This window comes from Ctenocephalides felis, unplaced genomic scaffold (assembly GCF_003426905.1).
Source record: "Ctenocephalides felis isolate EL2017-DRISC unplaced genomic scaffold, ASM342690v1 CF-g0.4_SCAFFOLD_01170, whole genome shotgun sequence".
Taxonomy (NCBI): Eukaryota; Metazoa; Arthropoda; class Insecta; order Siphonaptera; family Pulicidae; genus Ctenocephalides; species Ctenocephalides felis.
Genome location: NW_020537324.1, coordinates 45580710 through 45594001, shown reverse-complemented (window position 1 = coordinate 45594001; position 13292 = coordinate 45580710). Strand labels below are relative to the sequence as shown.

At 32.1% G+C, this 13292-nt stretch overlaps 1 protein-coding gene across 2 annotated transcripts in view; it reads right to left on the bottom strand.

The window, feature by feature from the left end:
- Positions 1-9002: 9002 nt before the first annotated feature.
- The window catches only part of LOC113365685, a 48011-nt gene continuing 43721 nt past the window's right edge, over positions 9003-13292 (bottom strand). For both annotated transcript variants that reach the window (XM_026607199.1, XM_026607200.1), the window contains exon 6: positions 9003-9303. In XM_026607199.1, coding sequence (XP_026462984.1) covers positions 9090-9303 — 214 coding nt within the window. In that variant the 3' untranslated portion in view covers positions 9003-9089. The remainder of the gene's footprint in view (positions 9304-13292) is intronic.

Sequence of the window (13292 nt, the reverse complement as noted above, 5' to 3'; positions counted from 1 at the left end):
TAAAATTGAATACTTATGTTATGTCTAAATAATTTGAAATTTGAAATTGAAATAATCTTATAATTATCTTAATTATTAATTTTGTGTATTAAAAGGTAGCGGACATTATTTAGTTATAGGTCTGGTATACAAACCTTTAGCAGTTTTAACTATTGCAACTCGTATTCTATCGTCTGGTCCTTTTTTTGTCTCAATTACCTTCGCGATATTCCATTGGAGAGGTGGAGTATTATCCTCTTTAATTAAAACAATTGTCCCATTTTCGAGATTGGGGTTGGTTTTGTACCATTTTTTTCGACCTTGTAGTTGTGACAAATATTCGGTGGACCAGCGATTCCAAAATATATGTTTTAAGTTATTGACATCTTGCCAACATTTCAATATATCATTATTACATTTTGATTGGGGTTCAGGAAATGAAGCTATCACATCATTAATTAAAAAGTGTCCCGGGCTTAAGTATCCGCAATCCGTAACGTCATCGGAAACAGCTATCAATGGACGCGAATTTACTATGGCTTCTACTTGGGTTAGAAATGTGTAATACTCTTCAAATGTTAATATTGTGTTGCCTATTACTCTGCGTATGTGCAATTTAACTAATTTTATAGCCCCTTCCCAAAGACCGCCAAAGTGTGGAGCATGAGCTGGAATGAATTTCCATTCGATGCCCTCCACTGATACGGCTTCAATTAATTTGTTTCTTTCTTGTTCATTCTTAAAATATTTAAAAAGTTCGTGTAAATGGTGCTTTGCCCCTACAAAATTTGTACCATTATCACCAGTGGCGGCGCTAGACCATTCGTGGGCGTCGGCGAAATTCGTTTGCGAGGCCCCCCTTTTTTGCCAGTTGCAAGTTGATTAGTGGTACATGGCATCGTGCCGTAATTTAAATTTTTGAAAAGCTTTAAAAAAATTTGAAAAGTGAAAGAAATTGACTTTTTTTAATTTGAAATATGAAAATTTCGAACTTTTTTCAAAGCAATCACGTTGCGTTAGCTGCTTCGAGACGAAATATCGAAACGCGTAAACGCCGCGTTGCAGTCTAACATAACTCACTATTAATTAAAATCTTTATAAAATATCTGATAATTTGATGTGCATATGCCAAATGGCTTTTGTTGTGCTGTTTTACTGGATTTCCAAAACCGCTAGACCTGCTTTCCTAAAAATGTAATCAGTTTGGCACTTTTTGCCCCGTATATTCGAAAAGACTTATCCTGCCTTTGCCAAAAACTAATCAGCACGTCTTTTTACCTTCAATACATGACAAATGTTTTCTGAATTTTTCAAATTGGTTGATCCATGTTCGCGAAATCGTCGACAAAAATTTGACAAAATGTTCAGAAATCTTTGAAGATATATAAAAATTTTTGTTTTAGATTTTTTTGAGATTACTATAACTGTATATGAGATTTATTTTTAATCAGATAAATACATCATTATGAATAAAAAATGGTTGGAAATCACCGACTTAATAACTAATTAGACAAAATTTTGCAATCTGCAAGTGATTAATTAGATTTAAAAAATCTATGTTCATACTAATTTGAGTGCACAAATCCACACATCACATAGTAGGTACACATCGTCTAAAAGCTCTGCTCTATTCTAAAATTTAATGAGTTTTTATAATTAATTATTTATCGTAGTTCCATAAAATTTATGTTAGATGATACTAACGAGTTTTTTTTTTTGAAAAAAAATTTTTACAATAAATTTCGAAGAAACTGTGCGGTCGATTTTGACAAAAAACAATTCAGGACGATCGCCAACTGAAAACTTTCGATCAGTTTTTGAATTTTTAAAATTCAAAAATGTCAAAATGTCGTTTTTTTAAGACGCTTTAATTTTTTGTCGACGACATCAGAGCGGATCAACCGCAAATTTAAAAAACATTCGATTCGTGTTGATAAATTGTCAAAGGCAGGTTTAGCGGTTTCGGAGATACAAAAAAAGTTTAAAAGCATATCAATTTTATTTGAAAGAACTGATCATCCCAATAGAAGGTTTAAAAAAATATATTGCTTGTGTTGACGGTGTGAAATAATGATTAGTTTCAAATTAACAGTTTTTGCTATTATCTCATTGTTATTTCTCACTGATCAATTTTTATTGATCATTGATTACTTTTATTCCTCGAATATTTAATTACTGTTCCGATACGTTAAGTTTCCCACTCGTATGTATTTCCAAAAAGAACGATGATTTACATAGTGCTCACATAAGAAATACACAAATATAAACAACCAGAGTATTAGCTTGCGCGAAGTTGTTTACATTTAATAATATATAGTGTTGACAGACGATATTAGATAATGTCTAAGATAAAAGAGTAAAATGATAGTGCCTGTAAACCACTAATCACCTTTTTTACTCGCACATCCGTATAAAAATTAACTAAATTTTAAATAATTAAAATTTTTCCTGGGCCTCTTGCGAGGCCCCCCCAAGCGCGAGGCCGTCGGCGGCCGCCGACACCGCCGACGCCTAGCGCCGCTACTGATTATCACTATGAATCGTGGCGCAGCGACCTCGTCGAGATATAAAACGTCTTAAAGCGGCTATGAATGCATCTGTAGACAAACTTGTTACTAACTCTAAATGTATCGCCTTGGTAACAAAACAAATAAAAAGCGCAATGTACGATTTGATTAAGGGAGCCTTGCGCAATCTACTTGATTTTAGCATAATTGGGCCGGCGTAGTCGGTTCCTACGTTTAAAAAAGGTCTTACTGGATTAATTCTGCTTAGTGGTAGATCGGACATCAATTGTGTTTGTGTTGTTACTCTGAATTTATAACAAGTGACGCAACTATGAATAACGTTTTTAACCTCTCTTCTACCATTTATCGGCCAGTATCTAAGTCTTATATTAGCTAGAGTAGTTTGGGTTCCTGCATGTAGTAAACGCAAATGTTCTTGCCTAATAATCATTGTTGTTATTGGATGCTTTGCTGGTAAAATTATCGGGTGCATTTGATCGTACGGAATTTTTGCACGCCGTAGTCTCCCGCCATAAATCGCCCACTCGCCCACCATAAAGCGCCCACTCGCAATAAATCGTTCGCACCTACAAACGGATTCAGTTTTAGCAATGATTTTTCAAAAGCATTGGACGAGTCTTGATTAATATTAAACTTAGTTAATTCTTTATTATAAACTTCCTTTTGTAATTGCCGTATAATCGTATATTTTGATTCATTTAATTCATAAATTTCGAGCGGACCTAATTTTTTATTATTTTTATTTATTTTTCTTATATTAAAAATAAATCTAGAACAATATGCTACAACTCTAATTATTTTTGTAAAATTTGAGAATTTATTATAAATTAAATGAAAAGAGCTTTTCTGTGTTGCAACTAGTGTCACAACTGATTTTCTTTTATCTGGCAATTCTATATTATCGGGAATTGTAAACTTTTTTGGCCAATTATTCGAATTTGCGAGCCAGTCAGGACCGTTCCACCATAAGGCTGAATTTTGTAAATCTAACGGTGTAATTCCGCGACTTATTAAATCCGCTGGATTCTCTTTGGAAGGAACATGTTTCCAAGTGGCGTGTGATGTAAGTTTTTGAATTTCCGATACTCTGTTTGCAACAAAAATTTGCCACGTACAAGGTTCGGAATTTAGCCATGATAACGTTATACTGGAATCGCTCCACAGTACGTTTTCTTTTATCCCGTATTCTAAACTATGGCTTACCTTATTAAATAAGCGAGCTAACAATAGCGCGGCACATAACTCTAGACGCGGTAAGGTAATTTGTTTCAGCGGTGCTACACGCGATTTTGAACATATTAATTTTGAAGAGCATGTCCCATCCTGATAGGTTACGCATAAATATAAACATGCTCCATATGCTTTCATTGAAGCATCCGCGAAACCGTGAATTGAGCGTTTTTCTATTGTTTTAAAAAGATTCAATTGCCGAGGTATTGTTAGCTGCTGTAAAATCTCTAATTCTTTCGAAAATAATTGCCAGCTTTTTAATAAATTTTCCGTAACCGGTTCGTCCCAATCTTTTTTTTCTCTCCATAATTGCTGCATAATAAGTTTTGAAGTTATAACTACCGGAGTAATGAATCCTAACGGATCGAATATGCTAGCTATAGATGCTAAAATTTTTCGTTTGGTTTGTATATTGTCTATAGCTAAAACGTTGTTATAAATTTTAAAATTATCGGATGTAGGTTGCCATATAACCCCTAAAGTTTTAATTATCTTTTCTTTGTCAAACCCTACATTTATATTTTCACCTATATTCTTATCATTAATTAATTCTATATTATTGCTTGACCACTTATGTAGTTCAAACCCACCTTCGGCTAAGAGATTGTTAATTTCGGTTATTAATAATTTTGCTTCTTGTAAAGTGTCTGCACCGGAGATTATATCGTCCACGTAACAATCTGACTGTAGAATTTTGGACGCTTTTGGGTATATTTCGTTATAATCTATAGCTAACTTTTCAAGACATTTCATTGCTAAATATGGCGCGCAATTAGTGCCATACGTTACGGTATTTAACTTATAGCATCCTACAGGCATTCCGGGCGCCTCACGCCATAAAATTCTTTGGTAGTTCTGATGTTCGGATTTAATTTTAATTTGACGAAACATCTTGACTATGTCCGCCGTAAATACAAATCTATGTGTCCTAAATCTAATTAATATGGTAAACAAATCTTTTTGTAAACGCGGTCCCGGTAGCAGTATGTCATTCAAAGATAGACCGTTTGAAGATTTTGCCGAAGCGTCAAAAACTACTCTTAATTTTGTTGTTAAACTAGCTTCGCGAACTATCGCGTGGTGTGGCAAATAATAATTATGTTTGTCTAAATTACGATTTTCAATTTCGTCAATCTTTGTTGCATGGCCTAATCTTATGTATTCTCTTATAAAATTGTCGTAATCTGCCGCAAGTTTTTTGTTATTTGTTAATCTTTTTTCCAAATTCATAAATCTTTTGTACGCTTGTGAATAAGTGGACCCAAGAGAATTACGCGGATCGCTTCTAAATGGTAACGCAACTTCAAATCTACCATTTGAATCCCTACTGACGTTTTGTTCAAATATGTCTTCTGCTCGTAATTCCTCTTGCGATAAGATACACCCTTCATTTAATTCCTCTATTTCCCAAAACTGTTTTAACTGGTCAGTTATATTTTCCTCGGTTGTTAACCCTACGTGCGCAAAAAAAGTCTTATATTCTACCGGACCGCAAAATGACCAACCAAAACTAGTGTTAAATAATGTTATTTTGTTTTTCAATTTAATTTGCTCATTTTTTAAACTTTCAAAAAATACTTCTGCACCTAATATTAAATCTATTTGTCCCGGCGAGTTGAAATTAGGATCGGCTAGTATGCAATCTTTCGGTATATCCCAATTTGATATGTCAACGCGTACTCCCGGTAAATTATTTGCAATATTTTGCATAACGGTACAATTTAAAGTTTTAGTATAATTGCTAATCCTAGATGCGACTTGTAGAGTTACCGAACCTAAAACATTGGCATTTATACCGCCTATCCCGCCAACCGTTATATTTGTTTTTTTATAGGTTAATTTTAAATTTTCTGCTAGAGACTTGGAAATAATATTTATCTGTGAACCAGAGTCTAGAAGAGCGCGCGCTGTAGATGTCGTTCTACCGTTTGGTACAAGCACTAGAACTGTGGGTAAAAGGGTTTGTTTTTGTTCCGCTTCTGCAATCATGGTCATAGTGCTTGTACTGGGTTTCGCTATATTTAAAGAATCTTCAGAATTATGTAAGACAGAATTATGACGCCTTTTGCAAAACGAACATCTGCGTTTACTATGGCATTGTGATATTACATGCGAGGATTTAAGGCAGTTAAAACACAATTGCGTCTTTCGTACAAATTCAGCGCGATCATTTACTTGTAGTTTTAAAAATTCCTCACATTGATTGAGGTAATGTTCTTTATTACAAAAGGGGCATTTTTGTTTTATAGGTGCAGCGAAATGAATTCTCTGAACCGGAATATTCATATTGGATCGTTGCTCGCGGTTCATATCGTAAGTTGCACAACGCTTTTCTAAAAAGGAAAAAAATTCGTCTAATGACGGTAGATTATTTTTGGAAATGGATGCACCCCACGCCATTTGGGTATCCATATCTAACTTTGCCTTTAATATAAATATAAATATGAGATCGGAGAGCTCTACTGAGAGTCTCTCGTTTTTAATCGCGGATATGTGCTGTCGCGATTTGCATAAAAAATTTCTGAGTGATTTGTGATCCCTATTTTGCGGTTGATTTACAATTTCTTTTAATTGCGCGTTAATTAATATCAATTTATTATCATAGGTACCCACTAACGTATCCCATGCAATTTGAAAATTCGCTTCTGTGATTGATAAATTTTTTATTAAATTGGCGGCTTCTCTTTGTAGTGAGTTTTTTAAATAATGCAACTTTTGAGAATTCGTTAATAATTTATTCTCTATAATTAAACTCAAAAACATGTCTCTAAATTCCGGCCATTTAGAAAACTCTCCATCAAAATTCGGCAAATGAATTTGAGGGAGCTGAACTTTAGCTGAAGCTGACTCAGACACATTCTGCGCGCATGCATTACTTTGTCTACAACCGGCCAATAAATTATCTATTGTAGACAAAATCTTGCAATATTGCGTTTCTATCTCGTCGCGATCGCCTTCGAATTCATCTAAATTAATCATTTCTAACTCATCTTGCGCTTCATTATATTTATTAAATGCGTCATTGAGAAGCTGCTTACGCGCGTTTAGTTCCGAAATACTCAATTCGGAATCAAATTTTGAAATATAATTTTGTGTCCGCGTTATTTTCGATTTTGCTGATCTGCGCTTTTCAATTAAAATATTTTGGTTTTCCATTGTGATGTGATAGCCTTTACAATTCAAATACGGAAAAAATGATTAATAAAATATAAAGGTTATCTAAAATATAAATGATGTTAAAAATAGAACAGAAAAATGTTTGTGAAAAAACTATGATAGAGTAACTATAAAATTCAAAAGTCAAGCCTAAACTAATTGGTGAACTTGAACTCCCTATCCCCTTGGAAGATGGCGCCTCTGATGTAAGTAATAGTTTGGAAGCGTACCTCAATGTCTGCGTTGAATCCTCGGGTATACCTGACTTCTGCATGCGCGCCCTTTCGTACGCGACGGATGCTCGGTGCTGGGTTGCGAAATCTCGTTTCTGCAAAAGCGCTGTTGCACACTACGGCGTTCGGGGGCGGCTCGGTTGCGTTCGGCGGCGCTTCGGTTCTTAAGGGTGCTTCTTACGCTCGCGGGGATGCTGACGATGGCTAATGGCTGCTGACTGAATCCTTTGCAATCTTTTAAATTTTCACTTTTGTTTGGATTTATATCCAACTGCACTGCTTTATTTCAAATGTTTATATGTTCATCAATTATATTTTAATCACTTTGTTATATTTTGGTTTAAGCAGATCACTTGAATGCTTTATGCTGTTAAACACACGTGTTTTTAAATTTGCTTTTGATTATTTATTGATTAACGCACACTGTTTTATAATTTATTTTTAAATTTTCAATAATGGACTGTATTTTGATTTAACTTTGTAACTATTCACTCATTTTCATAATTATTCGGCTCGAATGGACCATTTTATGGGACATTTCCCATAAATGTAAATTTGGGTTTATATTGAAACACACTTTGTAATTCAATAATTTATTTCACTTATTAGTAAGATTTTATAATATTATTTTAGTTTACTTTGACTGGTTTCGCGAGTCGGGCGGTTAATTATAATAACAAACTTGAGAAATTTGACTGCTTTCGCTCGTCAAGCGGGTACTTTTTATGTGCTTTCTTGGTGACGCTTAAAGTTGTACTACTTAAAATTATACCTAATATTTGGGTAAATATTTTTTATTGCCCTGTATGAAGCGAACAGCTTTCTGCTTGTGCGGTGTTGCAGTTTTTTGAACATTGGAGCAGCAATTCGCTCCACCATGCTACAATTAGCCCCAGGATTTTGTTTCAACTAACCCTATGTGTGATTTTATTAAATTATTCAAGATAACTATTTGAACAATTTAGCAATTTGTTGGCAGTATGATGGTTAATTAGGTAGTAGTGATGATGGTGCTAGTTGTGTTGTTATGCTTGAAATGCTACGTATTTTCTCAAAATCTGATAAAATTCTCAAACACAATATCATATTTTTATTCAATGGAGCAGAAGATAATTTGACGCAGACTTCACATTACAAAAGTTGTTACATTATCGAAGATTGATAATCTTGTAACAAACTAAGATTTATAACATTTAAAACTAGTCAATAATAATAACGTAAACCGAATTTTTATGATAGTAAATTTTTTTAATATTACATGTTGAAAATGATAGTCTTGCACAGTTCTGTATATTGCGTCGGCCTGTGGAACAGTAGTATGTATGTCTAATCGAGACAAAAAAATATTTTAATATCGTTTATAATCCTACTGAAAAACAATATGCCTCGAGCTCCCTTAATTAATTTTAAGTCTAAAAATAAAGTTTCAATCAAAGTATTTAAGGTAGCCACGATGTTGAAAACTGATAAAAGAAGAGAAAAATTTTATGATGTAAATTATTTAGCAGAAAAAATATAAAGATGTGTTTATTGTTATTATAATTGGATAACACATTACAAAATTCTAACGTGATCATAAACCACAACGTGGCTATTGATAGAATCAGCATTTTATCCATCCAAATATGTCTTACTTACATTTGGCTGATACGAATTTACATAGATTGCGGCTAAATTACAATCCAAATATATAGTAATTATCTAAATACATTAACAATATATACAATTTCAAACTTATCATTTTAGAATAAAGTTTGCTATAATTATTTCTATAACTATTACTATTTATATATTATCATTATTAGTCCAACTCTACACTATTATGATAAATTATTACAATTATTCTACAATTTGGTCTATATATATGGCATTTTGAGTACTAATTTTATACAGTATTTATTATTATTGTAGGAAAATATGATTATAATTTGATTTGCATAGAAAGCGTTAGATTTGTACTTATCTATTTGCAATTATTTTGGGATCCTTTGTCACTTGCATCTGTATTATTTGTCACAATTACAACAACAGGTCCTGAATGTTTATATAGCAAACTATCTTCTACGGTTGTACCTTGCTCATTTTCCGATAAGTTTTCACATTCTTGACCCTGTTCCATAAATTTTATATGTTGTGGCTTGGTGAACAAGGCTTCCGAAGTCGACTTGTGTCGCGATCTAAAGATAAGTATAAATAAATGATTAATTATTGTTTAAAAAAATATTTAGAACTTGGCTAGTTGATGTGAGCATAAGAAACATTGATAATTACACAGATCCCTAAAGAAGAAAGTTGTCTGTATTAGGTGTGCGACATATGTTACCAAATTATGGTAACCGATATATTTTTCAATGTTGAACACGAATCTGAAGTCAAAACTAGGGGTCAAATGGAAAAATGAAGAAAAATAAGAAAAACCGACAAAATTTCCAATTTAGTAATTTTTCTGCATAATAAATAACATCTCATAATTTCTATAATTTCCTGGACATTTTTTTCCTTAAATTACTATTCATTGAAATTTCCAACGCTTTTTCATCTCTGTTGAGTTTCTTTTAGTAGAATCCAGTAGTATATATTTTAAGAGTAGAGTAAATATGTTTGCAGATTATCTAGGGACAATGGGGAGAAATTATGTTTCCAAATTACTGCTGGGAACGCCAGAAAGATATTCAACAGAAAAGATAAGATTTTAATTAATTATCATGCAGATAAATTTCTGAATCAAAGATTTTGTCATTTATTTTCACCATTTTTTGCTTTAGATTTGTGTTCAGCAATAAAAAATCTTTAGAAAGCATAAGTTGCACATCCAATACAGACAACTTTTTCTGTGGACCTGTATTATTTATAATACATAGTTTAATTAATAATAAATTAATATTTTTCCAAATTAGAAGTTATACTCTGGTAAAACTCTAACTTATTTATTTATTTATCTATTCATAAGCAAACCGCAATCAATAATAATAAATATTGCAAAAGAGCTGAAAAAAAGCATTCAAACATTAAATACAATGTTCATCATCAAGTTCATCATATTAAAGTTATTAGACCACCAGTCAAGCCCAAAATTCTTGCACAAGGTTGAAAGTTAAACTGATTTAAAATCGCAAAAATTAAAGTAATAAAATAGCAATGAGAAACCAGCAAAAATAAAATTATCATAAGTAAACATAAAGAAAAAGGTTGTACAGTAGATCAAATGGTCAGAGTACATAGATGAAAGATGAGGATTATGCAAGAAAATAGTTATTGAAATAAAATTGAGAAAATTCTGCGTTGTCATAAAAAGCTAATTTAAAAAGTTTAACTAAGGTAGCATGGAATTTTTTGTTGTCTAAGTTTTGAAGACTGAGTGGAAGTTTATTCACAAGCTGAATACCTAACCGTCGATGGTATTGAAAGTGCTGGCTAATTTATATGTGCGCGCCTTAATAAGTTTGAGTCTGGTGTTGTAATTGGAGGAGGACGAAGCGATATTAAAAAGTTTCGAACTGTATTTGATGAAAGATAATGTTACCAGCAAAAAAACGCATGGGACAGTTAGAATTTTGTATTTTTTAAAATGGTTCTGCAGGAAGCTTTACTGGGCAAGGAAAAATTTATTCGTATATCTCTTTTCTAAAGCTTAAATATTTTAATTAGCTCGGATGAAACACCCCAAAATTGGATGACGTATGAAACGTTAGAATAAAAATTGCGATAATTAACTGAAAGATATGTGATCAGACCAATTTAAATTATTATTAATATGAATACCAAGGAATTTTGATACTGACAAAAAAAAATATAAATTGAATTATTAATTATTAAAGAAGTAATATATAGGATAAACGATGTTTTGTACAAAAAGATATAATTTGACTACCATCATTATTCAAGACGAGATTATTTGCACAAAATCATTTCGTTATTTCTGACATAACCACACTTAATTTATGTTGTAATTCATTACGAGATTTGGCTGATGTCATCCGCAAAAAAGAATAAAATCACAAAGATTTGTTCAAAGAGGTAAATCATATTAATATAGATGAGAAATATAACTGGCCTTAATATTGATCATTGAGGCACACCTAATGTACTACAATTATCGGCAATTACTTGCTCATGATCATTATTTAAGTAAACGCTTTGGTTTCGATTAGACAGGTAAGATTCGAAATTTTAGTTTAAGTGAACGTCCTCGAATACCATAATTTCCTAATTTGTCAAGAAGTCTTTAGACAGATCGCAAAATACTGCTGTACCAAAAGTAGCTTGTTCAAAGGAGTCAATGGTGTTATGAACTAAGTTATAAACTGAGTGGGAAGTAGAATGGTTCTTACAGAATCCATGCTGTTAAAAGTTTAACATTTTTTTAAATTACAAAGAACCGGCTCGGCCAATCGTCGCACAAAACTGAGAAACTATAATCCTCATCAAAATACATCAAATGGCTTTTAAATTTTTGAAATCGGTTATGGCGTTTTTGAGAAAATGTCGATCAAAGGTCTAATTTTGACAAATGCGATACCATCGATACCAATTGTTGCAAACTTAAAGTTAAACGAGTTGTCGTAGGGCCGTAATATTTTGGTATGATCTACAAGACTATGCTATCTACCGTCAAAAATCATAAAAATCGACAAAAAAAATTTTTTAACACTTTATTACAAGAAAATGGCCCGGCCGACCTTTACCAAAAACTAATCAGCACGATTCCCAACCAATATTTCTCGAACAGTTTTTGAATTTTCAAAATCGATTCAGAAAACGCGGACGAAATTTTTACACTTTTCTGCTATTTATAAATAAACGGTTTGGTCAATCGCGCAAACGATAGTCCTCATCGAGATGCATCGAATGGCTTTTAAATTTTTGAAATCGGTTCAGCCGTTTCCAAGAAAACGTCGATTTACAGCAAAAAATCTGTTCACATATACACACACACATAATATTTCCAAATTTGGTCTCATTCTATTCAGAATGACTTGAAACGTCGAGAAAACATAAAAGTAGCAAATCGGATTTTTTGATAAAAGCATAAACTTCTTCGGGAAGTTAATAAACATTAGTCAAGAAAATTTTTTAGAATTATATTATACAGAAAACTTACTTTTAATTGTTTCGAAAATTTGGAAAACCATCCAATTGCAAACAGTTGCTAAATAGTTCTAAAATTAAATAGTTTTATTTAGCGGTGCAAAATAATGTAATTTATAACTTTAAGACAAAATATAGCCAGGGTACGACTTGAGCAACCTTACCCTACATTTTACTTAACAATCTTAACTTTCTATATTATTATTGATGTTGTAACAATTTAAAATTAATTTTGTGAAATATAGACCTCCTTGAGACCGTACTGCATCGGTAATAAGTGATTATGAGATTTGTAAATAGTGATTATAAAATTGTAAGATGTATGTAATTATCACAAAATGATAAGAAGTTATGAGAACATAATGTGCAAAAAATGATATTTGATTGTTCTTGCCTAATTATCAAGTATTATCAAATAGCATTGAAATATTTGACTGTCGATTAACAAAAATGATAAATTCGAAAACGGTCGTAGGTAATATTACATAGAGGAAATACAGACAAAATAGTATATATGGGCAAAAAGACATAGTAGCCATATTTAAAAATCAGCTAGTTTCATTATTGTTTTTGCGAATGTGTAACATAAAAAAGCCATAGTAACAATCCTGTCAGATGTTGAGCGTCATTGTCAGTCTTGTTGCAATGTTCAGTTCAAACGTCTTTCGCGCCTAAAAAAGTTCATTTTGGGGATGTTTTTCTCATGCATTTTGGTATTATTTGATGTTCGTAATTATTTCAAATAATATCATCGAAATCAATATTGATTTCGATCAATTTCATTGCAATAGTCATGTGTTTGGTGTAATTTTGATTAATTATTACTTTTTGTTCAATTTCGAACAAAATAACATACTTATACAATGGACAAAATGACAAAGTACTATTTTTCAAATATTGCAGGGCCAAGAAAAAAACTAGTGGTGATTGGCATCTAAAAAATTTGGAATATATAAAAAATAATTTTCGATTTTTTGCGATAACTATAACTTAAATAGACAAGAAATAAATGCCAAAAACAGATCAAATCGGTAAAAAGAAGAAACTTGAATTTGTTGCAAAACTCTCTTTTTCCTTT